The 21455-nt window shown below is 43.0% G+C and overlaps 1 protein-coding gene across 1 annotated transcript in view; it reads left to right on the forward strand.

The window, feature by feature from the left end:
* tubgcp5 (tubulin, gamma complex associated protein 5) overlaps nt 1-21455 on the forward strand; it is a 61133-nt gene that overhangs the window by 17198 nt on the left and 22480 nt on the right. Inside the window, 6 exon segments of the mRNA XM_055636493.1 lie at nt 791-880; nt 5411-5504; nt 6287-6533; nt 9221-9423; nt 18888-18965; nt 18967-19004. Coding sequence (XP_055492468.1) covers nt 791-880; nt 5411-5504; nt 6287-6533; nt 9221-9423; nt 18888-18965; nt 18967-19004 — 750 coding nt within the window.

Below are 21455 nucleotides of genomic sequence, written 5' to 3' on the forward strand. Positions count from 1 at the left end.
AGCATTCTGAAACAAATATAAAATAATCTTACTTGGATGACCTGAAATTAAAGCATATAATTAGTTAGTTACCTAATTGGAGCTAATTTCAAACTTCAATTACTAGATCTAAACATCTATCTATTTCTTAATAAATGATTAACGTTTTTAAATAGCCTAAGTGTCCAAATAATATTCACAAATAATTCACAATAAAACATGATTTTTAAATCTCATTGACATTAATTTATAGGCCAAATGGAAGGAATTTAGTGTTCAATTGCTGTAAATTAAAGTCAATTTAAATCCGCTTTCTAGTGGGTTCCTGTGAACGCGCTGGTTTAGAACGTTCACATTGCGCTAGATTTGTGCCCTCAAATGCCCAGAAAAATACTGCGGGATATAATGTGCTCAAAATTAGCTACTCGCAACTTTAAACTTTGTATAAAGGGATCTTAAGAAGCCCTTTTTAATGTAAAACTAAACAGCCTACCTTCTGTTGTCCCCTGTATGAGATCCGACCCATTGCCGGCGGTCGGGGGTTTAGAGGTTAATTTTTACACTACTATAACAATTAGATAAAGCCCTTAAAAGTAATAATAGCTAAAGCGACGGAATCTTCCAGCGATTTTTCGTTAATAATTAACTAGGCTGAACACCCTCGATTTGAACAGCTTAGGGGAAATCGCGTTTTAAACCCGCCCCCCTCTAAACGGCGCCAAAATCGCGCACACGGGCTGGGACAGATTTTCAGCGACGCTTCAGGTAGGCTTTGCAACATACCTACAATGTTAACATTTCCTAATTCTAGGGAGCAGCACCTATACAATTCTGATCCACTATATTATTCAGATCAGCGAACATTTGTTACAGAGGCCCAAGTTATACGAGAAACATTGTGGTAAGTACCATTTTGTTACTTTTGAAGGATTTTGTATGCTTCTGCAAACTGTTGTTGCTTCATAAATCTTGAATGCTCAACATTATTGGGAATATTCAAAAATGCTCAACTGATTTTCAGATTCACGTTCCAGAAATCTTATACAATAGTCACATTGCCATTCCATATGTTTATATAGCTTTTCCCCAGTTCCACTGGTTGCTGGAACGCATACAACTGATTCAATTAATCCTACCTTGATCAGGAGGACCAATGCCAGCACAAAATAAATAAGATAAACACAAAAAGCTGGAGTAACAGCGGGACAGGCAGCATCTCTGGGGAGAAGGAATGGGTGACATTTCGGGTCAAGACCATTCTTCAGAAAATAAATAAGGTTGAGATTTAATTTCTGTTCCTATTGCGCACAACTATTTTCCAGCATAGCTCTGCTATGACTTGCAATTTTTCTACTGCCGTTAACTGATCTGGCTTTTTAATTGTCCATCCACTGGAATTCAAGAGTTTTCAATGCCATGTTTTCCGTTGTGTTCACGTTGCTGTTGGCATCTGGCTACTCTTGTGCAGAGTGTGTTGATTTACAGAAGGCTTAGTCTTTATCGAAAAGTGATTTATGCATAACCTGTTTTAATACCACACACATGTTTTACAGCTAACAAGTACTTTTAAGTGCCGTTGAGGAAATATTATACAATAAAATTGCTTAAATTATCATTTCTGTGCCACATAGGCACAAAGAAATAAAGTACAACGAACACACACACATAGGAGAACAGATGGCTTGTTATAACATGGAGATGTTGATGTAAATACGCATAGCTTTGTTTGCTTTGAAGCGGCTATAACTGTCAGAAGTTGTATTTGGTTTAGGTTGGTGTTTAGAATGGAGGTTGTTAATGGGATCTTTCCCCTGGACATGGGCACCATTCTTCTTCCTTTGTGACACCTCTTCGAGCTCGGCTGTGTAATGAAGGGGATTTATGGTTGTCTATATTGGGTTGTAGGCACCAAGGGTAGATACTAGTCTGTGAGATGGTTTGTGCTGTTTATATGTATCTATGTTGAGATAAGGCATAGGTGATGGTTGACCTTTGCAAAAGGGTTTCTTATGGTTATAGAAAACTGAGAAAGTAACTGTTTTGATAATCTTTCATTTGTTGTGTGAAATGCTATTATTGAAGAGGCCTTGCATTCCTTTCCTCCAGAGATGATCAAGGGGGAGCTTAATACAGAATTAAATTAGACCCGAGTTTGGGAAGAAGCAATCAAGCGTGACAAGTATATGACCTTTGTGTGCTTGGAGTTGGGAATTGTGTGATTAGAAATAACTTAAGTCTTTACCACTTTGTAAGAATGGGGCAAAACTCGTATTTAATTCATAAGTAACTGTATTTTAACTATGTAGTTGTAAGGACATTATTTATGAAGTGTATTGTGTTTTAATTATGATTGTAAGTATTAGACTTTGTTTAAATCTGAAGTTTTAGAAATAACTTTATTTTCCAAAAGTGAAAATATAATTTTTGTGTGTATGTATTGTGGGATTGCTGTATGATGTGTATTTTATTCTGAGAGGTGTTGCCTGAGAAATTGTTTTATATCTGTGGTTTTACTTTATTGAAATAAAATGATTTTGAGCAAAGAGGTTGAAGAAACAACAGAGGGGAAGAAGGTTGTAAAGGGGGCCGGAAATGGGGAAATCATGTGACTATACGTGTTGTCAATCAATGGAAAGGATTTAGTTGATTGGTTAATGCAAATAAGTTAAATGTATGGTAAACCATAATAGAAACATAGAAATTAGGTGCAGGAGTAGGCCATTCGGCCCTTCGCGCCTGCACCGCCATTCAATATGATCATGGCTGATCATCCAACTCAGTATCCTGTACCTGCCTACTCTCCATACCCTCTGATCCCCTTAGCCACAAGGGCCACATCTAACTCCCTCTTAAATATAGCCAATGAACTGGCCTCGACTACCCTCTGCGCCAGAGAGTTCCAGAGATTCACCCCTCTCTGTCATTGGTTAATAGTTTGCCACTCCTTTTGTACCATCCTTGTCTATTACCTATATAATGTGTCACATTTATACCAAAGGCAGTAGTTCTTTCGACTAGCCCCAGAGTTTCTAACTCTGTGTTGGAAGGTTTAAAGAATTATCCCAGCGCTGTCAGAATAAAGAATTGATTTTAGCAGCAATGGTTTGAATTACGTTTTCTTGAATAGGACTTACAAAAGAACTCAGTTTAACACCATTGCTATTATAATGTACACGGCAACCAATTTGCCTCTGCCAATGTCCCACAAATACTGCTGAGGTAATGTCCAGTCATTATTTTTTGTAATGTTGATGAAGGGGTCAATGTACTCCGGAGAGATTAGTTTTCCTGTAATTTGTCTTGGAATCTTATGTTCGCTTGAGAAAGCAAAATTGACTTATTTATAACATTTCATCCAAAAACCAGCTCCTCAGTTAATATAACCTCCCTTCCTGTTGCGTTATATGCTCAAGCATCGAGCTTTATTCTTTTAAACCTGACTGACTGGAGGTATTTTGTCAAAGTCTGCCAAAAGCAGATCAGTCCAAACAAAACAGCAGGGAAAATATATTGCCTCACCAATATGGTTGCATTTGGTGAGGTGGTAACAAAATATGCTGGTGAGGGAACTACAGTTAACTTCTGCAGGCATGTCAGTAAGTCCTTTGACGACGTACCAAATGGAAGGACAGTCCAAAAGGATAGAGCTCATGGAATCCAGGGTTTTGGCAAATTGTATCCAAGATTGACTTGTTACTGGGAGGTGGACGGTGATGGTGAAGGGTTATTTTTGGGATTGAAAGTTTGTTATTAGTGGTGTACCACAAGGCTCAATGCTTGCTGTATACATTCACAATTTGGTTATGATTAGATTGATTAGTAAGTTTGTAGATGCCATGTAAATTGAGATATTATTCTGTAGGTTATGACAATAGCAATGGCAAGATGGGCAGAGCAACAACAGATGGGATTTAATGTTGAAAAGTGTGAGGTGATGTGGTTTGGGAGGATGAATACCTGATATATACAATGAATGCTTGGGCCAAACCCAAGGCCATACTGAAAAATAGAGGGACTTTGGTGTAAAAGTGCAAGGATTCCAAGAGGTGGCAGCACAGGTAGATAAGGTAGTGAAGAAGACGTATAGGATACTTGCATTTATAAACAGGAGCATAAAATATAAAAGCAGAAAGATTATAGTATAAATTTTGATTAGGGCACAATGGAGTACAATGTACAGTTCTGGACGCCACACTCCAGGAAGGACATAATTGCACTGGAGAAACCGCAGAGGAGGTTCACCAATATGGTTGACTGGAATGGAGTCTTTTGTCATGAGAATAGGCTGGTTTTGTTTTCCTTCGAGCAAAGGAGGCTGAGGGGGAGACCTGAAAATTGAGGGACGTAGATACAGCAGATAGCTGGAATCCTTTCCTCGCAGAAGAGGCGTCTAAAACTACAGCACTTGGTTTTGGGGTGAGGGGGTCAGAGATTTGGAGGCAATCTGAGAAATAATTTTTTCACCGAGAGGATAATTTGAATGTGGAAAGCACTGCCTGAATGGTTGGTGGAGGCAAATGTTTTCCCAGCATTTATGCAACTCCATGAGCTCTTGCATCACAAAAACATACGCCTGACCGAGTGTTGGTAAATGGAATTAGTACAGGTATCGATGTTTACTTGATGATTGGTATGGTTATGGTCTTTTTCTGTACAGCATGATTGTGATTTTATTTAATGGATAAATAAGACAAATTAAACTTAAACATAGAAAAAAGGCCGGTTGCAAGAGAATTAAACAAATTCAAAGAATGAATTGGCGTATCTTTTGACTGGAAGGAAGGTAAAACAACACTGGATAGACTCGGCTTGTGCGCGCTAGAATTTAGGAGATTGAGGGGGGATCTTATAGAAACTTACAAAATTCTTAAGGGGTTGGACAGGCTAGATGCAGGAAGATTGTTTCCGATGTTGGGGAAGTCCAGGACATGGGGTCACAGCTTAAGGATAGAGGGGAAATCCTTTAAGACCGAGATGAGAAAAACATTTTTCACACAGAAGAGTGGTGAATCTCTGGAACTCTCTGCCACAGAAGGTAGTTGAGGCCAGTTCATTGGCTATATTTAAGAGGGAGTTAGATGTGGCCATTGTGGCTAAAGGTATGGAGAGAAGGCAGGTACGGGATACTGAGTTGGATGATCAGCCATGATCATATTGAATGGCGGTGCGGGCTCGAAGGACCGAATGGCCTATCAGCCATGATCATATTGAATGGCGGTGCGGGCTCGAAGGGCCGAATGGCCTACTCCTGCACCTATTTTCTATGTATCTATGTAACACACAGATAGCAAATTATAACATTTTTGCATTCAAGTTAATTTTTTGGCAGTCCCAATTCTGGAATCCTGATACACTTTTCTATTTCAAATTGTATCTTGCCAAATATATGTCTAACAATAGATTATTTACATTTTAACCTTTTTTTGTACAGGATGCTGTCAGGAGTTAATAAACTTTTTATGTATACATTACACGATGGGAAAATATCAGTGAGACCTGACATCATGGTGGCGCATCTGACCCAGGTTAATAACTTTTTCCATAAAAACAAATTATCAGGCCACTTTCTGAGAATGGTGGAGAATTTATGAGAAATCTTCTTTAGAATTAGTCATTCTAGTACCAGGGCAAGATGTACTCTGATTGTTCTGTGGAAGATATATCCATGCACTCATTTATTTTGTTAATTTGGCAGTCTGTTCCTTCTTTAGCACATTTTTAATTTTAATTGGTTAAAAAAAATAATTGGTTTAAAATACACTGGAGTGTGTTGAGGCCATATTATTAATTTTTAAATCCTGTAATATCAGTGGTCCTCGTGTCGTGTGTTGCGATAAACATAAAACAATCTTCACAATGCAGCAACATTCCCTGACTCAATGAAAACAGTTGAGCATTTCACCCTCAATTCTCACACTTAAACATGATAAATATTTATCAATTATCAAGCCAGCCTTAACATCTCCTGAAAAATATCTCCTGAAAAATATAAATTTAATAACTACCTGGGTAGGGATGCAGAGTTCTTTAATGCATTGGGAGTGGTGATAAACTGACTAGCTCAATTTTTGGATTTGTGCAAGTTATGGGCTGAATAGACTCTTCCTGTCTTGTAAATTTCTGATTCAAATTCTGAGTTTCCGAACTTTTTTTTGGCATGGTAGAAATGCAGTAAATGTGTGCGTTCTTTTGCCAAATTTACTTGTAAGTTTGTTGCTTATGAATTTGCAAATTTAAAAACACAGGAATTGCTGTGATTTAAATTGTGTGCTTCCTCTAACTTATTTCTCTATTATTTTTCCTATAGAATTGTCTGAGAGCAGTATTGGAACAGATCGCAGCTTATGGACAGGTTGTGTTCAGGCTCCAGAAATTTATGGATGAAGTGATTGGGCACAACACTGAAAGTTGCTCATTTGGAGCCCTACCTACATCAAGAAAGTTTACTGAGCCCCCCTTCCGAACATATCAGTCTTTTGTGTGGGCATTGTACAAATATTTTATAAACTTCAAAGAAGAACTTGTCAGCATTGAAAAGTGCATGATAACTAAAGGTATCTGAAATCTAGAAAATTTCAAAACACTTTCCTAAGCTTGGAATGTTTGGGAAAATATTATTTCCTTCATTATAATTCGTAACAATTTCTATCAGTCAATGAACTTTTATATAAAAACCTGGATGATTTTCATTCCAGAGACAGCCGGATAATGTTCAGTTGCAAAGTAGATGTTTCTCAAATCTGATGCAATATAACAAAAGTTACAGCGATCCAAGTTCCAGACAGAGACATCTACTGAGTTTTTACATTTTCCCAGTGACATTGGGATTTTTCCCCGAGTGTTTCATTTTCCTCCCAAATCCCAGACCTAAATGAATGGTAGAAACTGCAGAGAATTTATAAAAAATGTGAGAAGGTAATAATGGAATTAGCAGAAAATAGGTGGGCCAAAGAGCTTGTTTCCATGCCTCCACAGCCACAAATAGGTATCATTGTTCCTTTAGTATGTGGTGGTTCATTTTGAATTGGCTTTGCAATGTACGAGCTACAGAGATTTAGTTGATTTTTTAAAAAGTTTTAATTTCTTTAAATAAACTAACCATAAATGTTGGTTGATTGACACAAAATGCTGGGGTACTCAGCGGGACAGGCAGCATCTCTGGAGAGAAGGAATGGTTTTGGTTTAGACATTCTGATTATTTGGTATTGCCAGTACATTTATTCTTTACTATTCAGCTAAAAATGAAACAAGGTGATATTTTTCTGTCTCTTTATGTGTATTATGCTGATGTTCCCTTGTATTGCATTCAACCACTGTGTTGGCACGTACTTAATTATACTTGGTTTCAATTTTAGCTATAACCTATTTCCAAAGATAGATTTTACTGGAATTGAGACATGGCCAACTTCATAGGGAATCAATAGTTTGGCTGGTTACACAAAAAAGCTGGAGAAACTCAGCGGGTGCAGCAGCATCTATGGAGCGAAGGAAATAGGCAACGTTTCGGGCCGAAACCCTTCTTCAGACTGATCGGGGGCGGGGGTGGGTGGGGACAAGAAAGGGAAAAGCAGGAGGAGCCCGAAGGCTGGGGGATGGGAGGAGACAGCAGGGGGGTTGAGGAAGGGGAGGAGACAGCAAGGACTAACAAAATTGGGAGAATTCGATGTTCATGCCCCCGGGATGCAGACTTCCCAAACGGAATATGAGGTGCTGTTCCTCCAATTTCCGGTGCTGCTCGCTGTGGCCATGGAGGAGACCCAGGACAGAGAGGTCGGAGACGGAGTGGGAGGGGGAGTTGAAGTGCTGAGCCACCGGGAGGTCAGCTTGGTTATTGCGGACCGAGCGGAGGTGTTCGGCGAAACGATCGCCCAACCTCCGCTTGATCTCACCGATATAGATCTGCTGACATCTAGAGCAACGGACGCAATAGATGAGGTGGGAAGAGATGCAGGTAAACCTCTGTCGCACCTGGAACGATTGCTTGGGTCCCTGAAAGGAGTTGCGGGGGGAGGTAAAGGGACAAGTGTTGCATCTCTTGCGGTTGCAAGGGAAAGTGCCCGGGGAGGGGGTGGTATGAGAGGGAAGGGAAGAATTGACAAGGGAGTGATGGAGGGAGCGGTCTTTGCGGAAGGCAGATATGGGGGGAGATGGGAAGGTGGGGCGAGTGGGGGGTCACGTTGGAGGTGGCGAAACTGACGGAGGATTACTTTTTGTATGTGACGGCTGGTGGGGTGAAAGGTGAGGACTAGGGGGACTCGGCCCTTGTTGCGAGTGCGGGGATGGGGAGAGAGAGCAGTGTTGCGGGGTATGGAAGAGACCCTGGTGCGAGCCTCATTTATGGTGGAGGAGGGGAACCCCCGTTCCCTGAATAGTGAGGACATTTCAGATGTCCTGGTGTGGAACGCCTCATCCGTGGAGCAGATGCGGCGTAGACGGAGGAATTGGGAGTAGGGGATGGAGTCCTTACAGGAAGCAGGGTGGGAAGAAGTGTAGTCCAGATAGCCATGGGAGTCAGTGGGTTTATAGTGTATGTCGGTCAGAAGTTTGGCTGGTATGGGTTTTGTTCTGTTCATGTTCTGTTGTATAATCAGAAATCTTTCTCACAAATATCTTTTTATTTGGGCTTTGGCAATTGTAGTATGTACTTGGGATTGTCAAAATTGTTTATAAAAATTTGTTTTGAAAAGGCATAATAATGTTTACATACTAATTCCTATTATGGAACGCCACATCTCAGTTAAATATCAAAGGATGGGGCAATGAAGAATAAAAAACACCAAAAAGTAAAAGTACTCTACTTATTGCTACTCTTGTGGTTGTAAGCCCGGACTATTAGTAGCAACTGTAGATGTAGATTGACGAAGCTGTATAAAGTAATGTGTCATAAAATTATTCAAACTGTATTCAGTGGCCAGTTGCTTTAGGATAAATTGGGGGTGCATTGAATAAATGATGCTGTCCGGTTTTCAGACAGCAGCATTTCAGTACATCCTGTGCAAATATTGTATGCTGCTGTCTTTTCCTTCAGATTTGCACATCTTATTAAAACATAAAACTTTATTTAATCTTATTGAACTTTAACATAATTTCTCCTGATTTCTGGAATATATTAATAGGGTTCTGTTGAAACATACAAAATGTAACTTCTTGTTTTGCAGAGTTTGGCACTAATGCCTTAATCACTTGCTGCTATTTTCTTAAAGTTCTGTCATTAATTGCTTGTATGTATTTTTTTTTTAAGATGAGACGGTTACGCTAGCAGCAGTACTTGAGAAACTGGCTCCTCGATTGTCACAACTTAAGATGCTTCATAGAGTATTCAGTACAGGAGTGGCAGAGGTTCCACCTGACACTCCAAATGTCATAAGAGCTTCCCATTTACTGAATACACTGTATAAAGCTATTATTGAATATGACAGCGTTGGAGAAGCTGCTGAACAGACGGTGAGTGCATCTTTTACCATATTGCTCAGAGGCAAAACTCATTTGTGCACACTGGAGTAGTGGCTGTTTTTTAGATAATGTAAGATTTGCAGAACTTTTTCGAACAAGGGAACATTCTCTTTTTTTTTGGAAGTAGGTGATCCATGGTGGGTAATCATTGGATATCAGCTTTTTGATGGATTAATTAAGTACCATTCTTTAACTGATGGTGCCATCTGCACTGATGGTGCTGAGGTAGAGAAGGCCGAAAGCTTCAAGTTCCAAGGAATAAATATCACCAGCAATTTGTCCTGAACTAGCCACATGGAAGTGATGGTCAAGAAAGCAGACCGATACATTTAGAAGGCAAAGGAAATGTCCCCAATAACCCTCACCAGCTTCAGCAGATGAGGCGTAGAAAGCATCTTATCAGGATGCATCACAGCTTGATTTGGGAACAGCTCCATCCAAGACCGCAAGGAATTGCAGTTGTGGGCATAGCCCAGACCATCACACAAACCAGCCTCCTTTCCTTTAACACCATCTACACTTCACGCTGCCTTGGCAAAACCACCAGCATAATCAAGGACAAGTTTCATAAGGTCATATGGAATAGGACTAGAATTAGGCCATTCGGCCCATCAACGCTACTCCACCATTCAATCATAGCTCTTCTATCTCTTCCTCCTAACCCCATTCTACTGCCTTCTCTCCATATCATCTGACAACTGTACTAATCAAGAATCTATCTATCTCTGTCTTAAAAAATATCCACTGACTTGGCCTCCACATGCTTCTGTGGCAAAGAATTCCACAGATTCATCACCCTCTGACTAAAGAAATTTGTCCTTGATTCCTTCCTAAAAGAAGGTTCTTTAATTCTGAGGCTATGACCTCTAGTCCTAGACTCTCCCACTAATGGAAACATCCTCTCCACATCACTCTATCTAAGCCTTTCACTATTCTGCATGTTTCAATGAGGTCCCCCCTCATTCTTCTCAACTTCAGTGAGTACAGGCCAAGTGCCGACAAACGCTCATCATAGGTTAACCTACTCATTCCTGGGATCATTCTTGTAAACCTCCTCTGGACCCTCTCCTTAGCCAGCACATCCTTCCTCAGATACGGTGCCCAAAATTGCTCACAATATTCCGAAGGTGGCCATACCAGCGCCTTATAGAGCCTCAACATTACATCCCTTTTTTTGTATACAAGCCTAAATGCTAGCATTGAATTTGCTTTCGTTGTCTCACCCTCCCCTCTCCCATCAGACGGGAGGTTCAGAAGTTTTAAAAAGCATACCTTCAGACTCGGGGATAGTTTCATCCCAGCCGTCATCAGGTAACTGAACCATCCTCTCACCAGCTAGAGTGCAGTCCTGACCTCCCATCCAGCTCATTGGAGGCTTTTGAACTACCTTTAATTGGTCTTGATGTTGCACTGATGGGGCTTTTTCATGGGGCGACTTGACGCAAGATGTGACCAGAGTGAAGTGGTCGTGGTCTAGCACGATATCACACGATATAACGGGGGGGTAGACAAAGAGTTCCCACGGTACTCGGCATTTCTGTTATTTGTGCGAGTGACTTGTCCGTCTCCCGAGCTTTCCCGTTAAATCTTGATTGAGCATTGTAAACTGTCAAGTGCAATTAAACCATCACGTGGCACAAATGATGTCATAATTTATTTTATGGCACTTAGAGACATGATTCCAACCTCAAACACAGAGGGTGTAAAAGCTGTCTGCGACTTTTTTACTTTGCAGCTGCAGGGCACAGACAGACTTATAAGAGAAGTTTAAGTTAACTGCAAAAACAGCACTTTTACATCTTTCGCATTGTATGTTTTTAAATCTTGGATAACATTAAATGGTTCTCCTGTTGATGAACTGATATATCGTTATATATACTCACATGAGCACCCGGGATACTCCGCAGCCTTCGTCTCCAGCAGGTTCCGTTTTCTCTCCCTGTTTCTATAATCCTCTCTGGATTTATCGTAGAGAATCTCGTTAAATTGGTACCATTCTACAAGTTCTCCCTCATGTTCCCTGGAGAAGTTATATGGCCTTACCTTCTGCCATCTTCCCTTTACATAAGCGTCTGTAGAGGCTATTCCTACAACGGCTACTGGGGAGGCAATCTGAAATCCACCTTGTTCACCCTCTCCCTGCTCCAAGGAGCCCACAGGCAGTGTTATCTCTGGCATCTCCTGTTGCTTCTCCACCTGTCTCTCTTTTGCTGCGTCTCCTCCTCATTCTCCTGCATGGCAAAAACCTTTCTGACACGCTTTACCCCCTTTCTTTGAGCTTTTCTGGGAGCCATCTCTGCGTGTTCCTGTTAAAAAGATTCTCCAACAATGACAATGAGATGGGACGTCCTCGATGGACACATGTTCCATTGGCGACATTGAGAACACCTTTTTTACTCACCTTCTGTCCCCTCTGTCCAACTTCCGGGTTTACCGTTCGCAGGAGTTTCCACGGTAACCGCAAGAGTTACTACGGATATCGCACTGGCCACTATGTTCATAAAATGTTGCAATGCTCAACCACAAGTGTACAAGTCACTCTTGGAGAAATTCAAGCTTGCTTGAATTTTCTCCAAGTTACACGATTACCTGCCGTTAGCGCCGCGGTGGTCCACGAATGCCGTACTGTTATCGCACGAGGTTCCCACGATGTTAAACTCTGGTTACCTCTTGCGTCAAGTCCCCCGTGAAAAAGGGGTTTAAATGTTGTGCTCTTTATCCTTTATCTGTGCACTGTGGACGACTTGACTGTATTCAGGTATAGCCTTTTCTTTGATTGGATAGCACGCAAACAAAAGCTTTTCACTGTACCTCAGTACATGTGACGATAATTATCTAAACTTAATTGTGGGTTTAGGCAATCCATGTTAAATCTTAATTTTATATTGTCCTTATCCACATTTATGTAATGTCAGTAATGATTTTGATACTATCAGAAGTATTCAATTCCATTCACCGATTGTTCTCTACTTGCACACCATCCCCTTCCCCCACCTACTTAAAGGTTTCTGATATGCATACTTTAGCAGTGTAGTAGCTGCAGGGAGTCATATCTTGTACCTTAAATGACATTTCACTTATTTTTTCGAAAATGTCTCAAAGGTGGTAAAGTAAATGATCAATTGCAGAAGGTTCTTTTCAGTAAAGTGAAATAGAATAATTTGAAGATATTTATTGTTCTACTGAAGTTTAGTTAAAGCACGATTACCCAGATTATTGTTGCTTTAAGAACAAAGCTAAAATTCCTGTCTTTGCTTCAAGATTCTTCCATGGCTACACCATCCGACCACTGCAATGTTTATCAATTGTGCATACTTTGGAAAAGTCTGGCTTTCTGTTCTCATTGGGTTCTCAACTGTAGAATTCTCCCTTGAACTTCTGTATCTCCACTCCTCAGCAAGACGTTCCATAAAGCTCAAAAGTTCAAAAAAATCTATTTATGTGGTTGGTGTCAAAGTTGAACATTCTTATATAGTGAAGCATTTTGGGTTGTTTTCTACCTCTGACATTATTCTGCTTCCACTTTGCGTTTGCTCACTTACTCAGATTATCGAAATTATGCCAGAGTCTCCCTTCATCCCTTTCCTGGTTCACGCTCCCACACAACTTTGTACCATCTGCAAACTTGGAGATATTACATTTAGTCCCTTCTATATCATTGGTATGTAAGAGGAAGGAGAGTGGAAAGATGTTGCCTCACAGTTCCAGCAACCCAGGTTTAATTTTAGACTTTTGGTGCTGTCTTTGTGGAGTTTGCAGATACTCTCTGTGATTGTGTGGGTTGCTCCAGTTTCGTCGCCCGTTCCAAAAACACATGGTTGGTAGGTTAATTGTCCACTGCAAATGACCTCTTGTGAGTGGTTGAAGTTGGAGGGCAGTTCATTGGAAGGTTTTGGGCTTGGGCTTCTCATAGTCAGCATAGATTGGGTAGACCAAAGGATTTGTTTCCATGGTGTATGATTATCTGACTCAAAGAAGCTAGGTAAATGTAAGTTGTGAAAAATACTCATAACTAAATAAAAATGATCGCCACTTTAATACACTTAAACTGTTAATGGTAAAATGGAATGCGCTCAGATCAGGCAAGATTGTAATTTTTAACAGATATTAACATGTTTGATTTTTCTAACCAAGTAACCCCTGCATTTCCTCTCTCCATCCCTCCCCCACCCAAGGTGCACCGTTCTCATTCTCACCGAGCAAACAGCTAACAATTGCCTAGTTCCTTTATCATAGTTTCTTTTTTGCATATCTTTCTTTCATTTGTTCTATATCTCACTACATTACTGTCTTTATCTCTACTTTCCCTTGCCCTTGACTCTAGTCTAAAGGGTCTCGATCTGAAACGTCACCCATTCCTTCTCTCCAGAGATGCTGCCTGTCCCGCTGAGTTGCTCCTGCATTTTGTGTCTATCTTTGATTTAAACCAGCATCTGCAGTTCCTTCCTACACTGGCTATTTGGGAATATTGGGTATATACGACCATTATTTTTTTTTAATGCATGGTGTAGAGGCAACCAAATGGGGTGAACAAGAGGCACCAACGGGGTGAACTTTATTCAGGCATAAAAGGTTTGTTATACATGCACGTTGGTTCTCTAACATAAATTTGTTGTTGCTACTGCGATGCTGTTGCCTCGTGGGCTCGAGCTGAGCCGCTGCTGAGGTGGAAGGACACTCACCCCTAGAGAGAAGAGAGCTGGTCAGCTTGAAGTAAGAGAGAGAGAGAGAGGGTTGTCCCAAGGTTCGTTATATATCCCTGGACACACCCCTGTACCCCGTGACAACTTCTCCCTGCCATTGCCCAGTCACTTGCCGACTGCTGAGGATTCATGTAGCCAGTGGCCCAACCACCGCGTGTCGCCACAGGACCCCCCCCCCCCCCCCCCCCCAGAACTCCCCAGGATAGCAGTAATAGGATTAGTCCAAGTCAGCATGGATTTATGAAAGGAAAATCATGCTTGACTAATCTTCTGGAATCTTTGAGGATGTGACAAGTAAAATGGATGAAGGGGAGCCAGTGGATGTAGTGTATCTAGACTTTCAGAAAGCCTTTGATAAGGTCCCGCATGGGAGACTGGTGACTAAAATTAGAGCACATGGTATTGGGGGTAGGGTGTTGACGTGGATAGAAAATTGGTTGGCAGACAGGAAGGAAAGAGTAGGAGTGAATTTCAGAATGGCAGGCAGTGGCGAGTGGAGTGCCTCAAGGCTTGGTGTTGGGGCTGCAACTGTTTACCATATATATTAATGATTTGGAAGAGGAAATTAGAAGCAACACTAGCAAGTTTGCGGATGACACAAAGCTGGGTGACAGTGTGAACTGTGAAGAGGATGTTAGGAGGTTGCAGGGTGACCTGGATAGGTTGAGTGAGTGAGCAGATGCGTGGGAGATGCAGTATAATATAGATAAATGTGAGGTTATCCACTTTGGTGGCAAAAACAAGGGGGCAGATTATTATCTCAATGGGGTTAAGTTAGGTACAGCGAGACCTGGGTGTCCTTGTACACCGGTCACTGAAAGTTGGCGTGCAGGTACAGCAGGCAGTGAAGAAAGTTAATGGAATGTTGGCCTTCATAACAAGAGGATTTCAGTATAGGAGTAGAGAGGTTCTTCTGCAGTTGTATTGGGCTCTGGTAAGACCACATGTGGAATATGGCGTGACTGTCATATGAGGAAAGATTGAAAAGACTAGGCTTGTATTCACTGGAGTTTAGAAGGATGAGGGGGGATCTAAAAGAAACATATAAAATTATAAAGGGACTGGGCAAGCTAGATGCAGGAATGTTGGTCGTCCAAAACCAGGGGCCACAGTCTTAGAATAAAGGGGAGGCCATTTAAGACTGAGGTGAGAAAAAGCTTTTTTTACCCAGAGAGTTGTAAATTTGTGGAATTCCCTGCCACAGAGGAGAGCGTAGGCCAAATCACAGGATGGATTTAAGAGAGAGTTAGATGGAGCTCTAGGGACTAGAGGAATCAAGGGATATGGGGAGAAGGCAGGCACGGGTTATTGATTGGGGATGAACAGCCATGATCACAATGAATGGCGGTGCTGGCTCGAAGGGCCGAATGGCCTCTTCCTGCACCTATTTTCTATGTTTCTAACTAGGGGCAGGAAAACGAGCAGCCGACAAAACACGGCAGCCTGACTCGTAAACTAACAGGCAGACCGTGAGGGCAGACGTCGAAAAGGGATGGAGCGCGCTCACCTTCTACCTGAAGTTGCGCGAGCATGGTTGAGGGCGGCTCTTGCTGTAGGACGGGGGCACCCCGGCTGTGGGTCGGGACGGTGTGGCCCGCGGGCGCAGTCGATGTGCCGGCTGTGGGCCATCCCGAGGCATTACAAGGGGTGCAAGGAGACCAACGCAAAAACCACAGGACGGACAAGGTATCGACCAGTCACGTCGACCAGCAGGGGATCATGACCTGAGAAAGACGTCGGCAACAATGCAAGTACAACAACAAGAAACTAATAGTAATATTAAGCTAGATGATTACAGAGTACAGTGCAAAAAAAAATGCAATCAACAGTGAGAAAACAGTAAAGCTACAGCAAAGTCCAAGTGGTTGGATTAGTGGTTTAAACTGAAGGCTGTAGTAACATCAACCGACCAGGGGTGGCGGTGTAGACGTCGGTCGGGCTGCAGAGTCGCCACTCGACCCAAGGTGGCGCTGTTGGCGGCGGTCAACAGGTTGAGCGTCGCTTCCGGCCGGCTGCGTCGGCCGTTTTTGTAGTCATGTGGGAGTAGTTCGCGGCAGCTATTTTGGCGGCTGACTGAGGCAGCCATCCTAGGTGCTTCCATATGCGTGGCCTTGCCCCACCGCTGCAGGTGAGGGCTCCTCATCGTCATCGAGGTCATCAGAGACGGGCCGCACCCGCGGCGGAGGCTGGAAGCTGCTGGGGAATCCGTCGTGGGACCGCCGACCCTCGACTGACCGAGGCTCCACCCTGCTGCTGGGCCGGACGGGCAGCCAGCACCCTGGTCGCCAAGCCTACACTTGGTCTCACCGATGTAGAGCAGCTGACACCTAGAGCAGCGGATGCAATAGATTAAGTTGGAGGAGGTGCATGTGAACCTCTGCCGCACCTGGAAAGACTGCTTGGGCCCTTGAATGGAGTCAAGTGGGGAGTTAAAGCGACGAGTGTAGCATTTCCTGCAGTTGCCAGGGAAAGTGCCAGGTGAGGGGGTAGTTTGGGTGGGAGGGACGAATTGACCAGGGAGTTACGGAGGGAGCAGTCTCTGCGGAAAGCCGACAGGGGAGGAGATGGGAAGATGTGGCCAGTGGTGGGATCCCGTTGGTAGACACAAAAGCTGGAGAAAATCAGCGGGTGAGGAAGCATCTATGGAGCGAAGGAATAGGCGACGTTTCGGTTTGAGACCCTTCTTCAGACTGATGTTAGGGCGGGGAAGAAAAAGAAAGGAAGAGGCGGAGACAGTAGGCTGTGGGAGAGCTGGGAATGGGAGGGGAAGGAGGGAGAAAGCAAGGACTACCTGAAATTGGAGAAGCCACTGTTCATACCGCTGGTGTGTAAACTACGCAAGCGAAATATGAGGTGCTGTTTCTCCAATTTGCGGTGGGCCTCACTCTGGCCATGGAGGAGGCCCAGGACAGAAAGGTCGGATTCGGAATGGAAGGGGGAGTTGAAGTGCTGAGCCACCGGGAGATCAGGTTAGTTGTGAATTGAGTGGAAGTGTTGTGCGAAGCGATCACCAAGCCTGCGCTTGGTCTCACCGAGGTTGATCATACGCTGAATAATCCAACCACATTTTTGTTTGGAAGTGGAAAGAAATAATAGAAATTGCATTCGTTGCAATGTGTAAAAAGAGTTGAGATACTGTATACACTATATTATAATTTTGCTGCATGTCATTATGGTATATATCATGCCTTGATTGGTGAATATGTTTAGTTTGTGACATCCGGTGGGCGGCGCGACTCTCGTCAGCAGCGGCCTCTGCAGTCTGTCCGCGGTTTATTATTTTTTGTCTGTGTTTTAATGTAGTTTTTGTTATTTTTTGTTGGGGGGGTGTGTGTGGGGGGGGGGGGGGGGGGGGGGGGGGGGGGGGGGGCGGGGAAACTTTTTAAATCTCTCCCTGCACTGGAGTCCCGACCTTTTTCGTCGGGTTTCCGTTGTCATTGGGGCCGCAACGAGGAGCGGCCTCCAACAGGAAGAGACCGGGGACTCTGGTGCTACGACTCACCGTCGCCGTCGCGGGGCTGGCTGAGTCCGGAGCGGGTGGAGCGGTGGAGGAGCGCTGCTGCTGCTGCTGCTGCGGCCCGACCGGAGAGTCGGAGGCTCCAACGGCAGGTCTGTGGATGGCGGCACCGGGAGCCCACGGCTCCCTGGAGGGAGACCGCTTTTCAGGGCTCTCGCAACGGCGACTTCCCCTGCCCGAGTTGAGGGGTTGAAGAGCTCCTGGAGCGGGGCCTTTACAGCACCACCCCGCGAGGCTTGGAATGGCCTCGGGACTCTGCGAGCGCACGCCGGGGGCTCCAACACCAAGACCCGGTGTGCGACCTTGCACCACCCGGCGTGGCTTTAATGGCCGCGGGACAATTGCCATCGCCAGCCGGGGGCTTTGACTTTGACTCTGACATCGGGGGGGGGGGGGAGAGTGCAGTGGAGAGATAAGTGTTTTTGGCCTTCCATCACAATGATGTGATGGATGTTTATGTAAATTATGTTGTGTTGTTGTGTCTTGGGTCTATTTGTTTGTAATGTATGGCTGCAGAAACGGCATTTCGTTTGGACCTCAAGGGGTCCAAATGACAATTAAATGTATCTAGTATCTTGTATCTTGTATCTTTATTTGAAGCAGAAATAATATGTGAATGCTTCATTGAGCATAATTCCGACTGGTAACTATGCACTTCGTCCGAGCACATTATCGCATGCGTCATTCAAGCCGTCTTAAATGACCACCTAATTTGTCATTTGGCAACCTAAAAAGCTGCCTAGGTTGCCCGGCTGGAAACGGAGGGAAAAAAAGTTAAGTGAGAGCCCTGCTATCTTGACCTTATCTGGGACAGGCTGTTCAGACTGATATCAAATATGGTGCTGTGCCCAGACAATACATCTCTATGTTAATACATTGTTAATACATTGTTTCAACGATTACTATAAACCGAGCTTCTAATATTTTCCCATACTTTATTCTGCTGGGAAAATTCTCTTTTAAATTTGACTGCTTTCTGTTTTTTCAACAAATCTCTATTGTTAATTTACGAACCAAACTTGATCAAATTAAACTCCTTCACATCTATGGTGATATTTATTGGTAAGGATCTTAATTTCATATGAATTGTTCCTACTCTTGTTGCTGGCAGGTAAAGAGTAATGCATTTTGGGGAAAGTTGATACTCTTGAAGATGAAAATTGAACTACAATCAAAATGATTAGTTGTGAGCCTAACTTTCATGAGTTTAACTGTCTCAAACTTTCTGTCTGCAGGTGTCTCTTCTCTTTTCTTTGTGGGTGGAAACTGTAAGGCCGTATTTAGAAATTGTGGATGAATGGATAGTCCATGGAAAATCTGTCTGACCCTGCAAAAGAATTCATTATCCAGAGGTACAAAGATCACAAAATTTATATTACCATCATGTAAATTTCCCATTATGTGATGTTATATTGGTTGATTAATGGAATAGCTTTGTTTAAATGAGTAAATGTACTACTCAGGACTGCACAGAATTATAGAATTATCTGTCAAGATAGCAATTGTGGGCAGATCAGAGAGAGGAATTGCTGATTGCAATTTAGTGGGCAATGTCTTGTACTTGACTGAATTTCATTTTTTGGGGATCATTTATGATCCTGCCCCACGATTCACTACATTGGTAAATTTACATTGGCAGTGATATTTACACAAATATCCATTCTTTTATTGAAATAAAATCGCAGGTACAGTGGCGGCGCCTAACGGCAGCGGCTCGACTACAATCGTCTGTCTTTTTTTATTTTTGTCTTGTTAAATGTATGTCTTGAGTTAGTTTTTATTATTTTTTTTTAGCTGTGTATATGTGGGGGGAGGTGGTGGGGCTGTGGGGGAAACCGTTTTAAATCTCTTCCCTGTGCGGAGATCCGACTATTCCCTGTCGGGTCTCGGATGTCGTTGGGCCTAACATCGTGGAGCCGGCGGCGACCTCCGGCCGGGACTAACCTGAGGACTCCAGTTGCAGAGCCTGCGGAACTGACATCGCGGAGCTGGCCAACTTCGGAGCGGGAAGAGCTGTGGTGGCGCGCGGCTGCGACCCGACTTTGGAGTTCGGAGGCACCGGCCGCAGACCCGGTGGACGGGAACATCGGGAGCATGCAGGTCCCTGGTGGGAGACCACTTTTCCGAGTTCCGCAACGGCGACTTCTCCCGCTGGAATCGCGGGTTTAAGGACATGGAGCCGGGGCCTAACATCGCCCGGCGTGGCTTAAGCGGCCTCAGGACTTACCATCGCCCGCCGGGGGCTTTAACATCGGAGCCCCAGTTTGCCTCGACACTGCAGTTAGACTGCTGAACCACGGGAGAAGGAACAAAGGGAAGAGATAAAGACTTTGCCTTCCATCACAGTGAGGAGATGTTAGAGACTCACTGTGATGGATGTTTATGTAAACTGTGTTAAGTGTGGGTCTTGGATTGTTTTGTAATGTAAAAAAACTGTAGAAATGATATTTTGTTCAAACCTAGGTTTGAATGACAATAAATTGCATTCTATTCTATTCTATTCTATTCTATAACATTTATGAGTGAATTGCTTGAATGACCAAGGAGGGAGAAAAATATGTTGTGGTAGAGTTTGATGAGAACATGTGGAGAATTTCTGGCATGGGTAAATTTCTTTCTGGCATCCCTCTGTGCAAGGATAGAAAGATAAATTTAAATTAAAACTTTTAGAGATTGATGGTTAAGCCTGTATGCTGTGGGATTTATTTATCTCAACTGGGCATGGATGGAGTTCTTATGTTGTCTTAAGTACCTTGATTAGAATACAAAAATGATGCTTAGGATGCCTGAGTAACTTTGAGCTGTGTGTGCGTGTGTGTGTGTGTGTTATGCACTGAAGACAGAACTATATTTCATCATAATTCCCCCTGAGCTGAACAGCTTGCATGACTCATGCAAGGTAGGCTTTTATGTTCTGTGCAAGTTTTGAAGAACTGTCTGAAACTATATCTCAATAAGCAGTCTGCACATGAAAGACTGAGAGAATTGGGGATTTTTTAAAGGAACAATGGGCGTGGAGAAACAAGCCTTTTGTTTCTGTGATGGCTTTGTGGTGACTTGTTGACCAGAGAAGCCCCCAGCTTTGTCCCTGATTTTTGTCAAACTCAATGACTACATGCTTGGTGACTACAGAAACAGGTCTCGGGTGACCTTAATCTCGAGATGAAATAATCTGAAGCATTAATAAGAAACCGCAGATGCTGGAACCTTGAGCAAAATACAAAGTGCTGGAGGGTCAGCAGTTCAGGCATCATCTGGCAGAGATACAGTATGTGGAGGGAATGGACAGGCAACCTTTTGGGTTGGGATCCTACTTCAGACATGAAGAATTAATAATGTTTTTGTTGGGCAATATGTATTATAAATTACATGTAATTCCCATTCAGGGCAAAAGCAGAGAATTATTTCAAAAATAAAATTAGAATGATGACAAAGATAAATGTAAGAGTTGATGCTGTTTAAGACAAAATTGAGAGACCAATGAGCTATTATATTGAAAGAAAAGGAAATATGTATTTTTGTTTTTCTCCCCACTTCCTTCCCTCCCCTTCTGAAATAAATGGTGTTGGTGGTTTTGACAGCTTCAGCTTTATTCTTGGTTTTTTTTCCCACTACCACTGAACTGTTTAACACCATCTGCAGCTACTTTATGTTACAGAGCGTGCAGGGACATTTTGAACATGTGATGTTGAAATTTGCTAATGACATTCAAATAGGTCTATCAGCAAACACTGAAGAGAACTGTAAAAGGAGCTTATTGGTACCATATACAATATTATACGAATAATTGTTGTGTAGGTAGC

Source organism: Leucoraja erinacea, chromosome 6 (genome assembly GCF_028641065.1).
Source record: "Leucoraja erinacea ecotype New England chromosome 6, Leri_hhj_1, whole genome shotgun sequence".
In the NCBI taxonomy this organism is placed as follows: Eukaryota; Metazoa; Chordata; class Chondrichthyes; order Rajiformes; family Rajidae; genus Leucoraja; species Leucoraja erinaceus.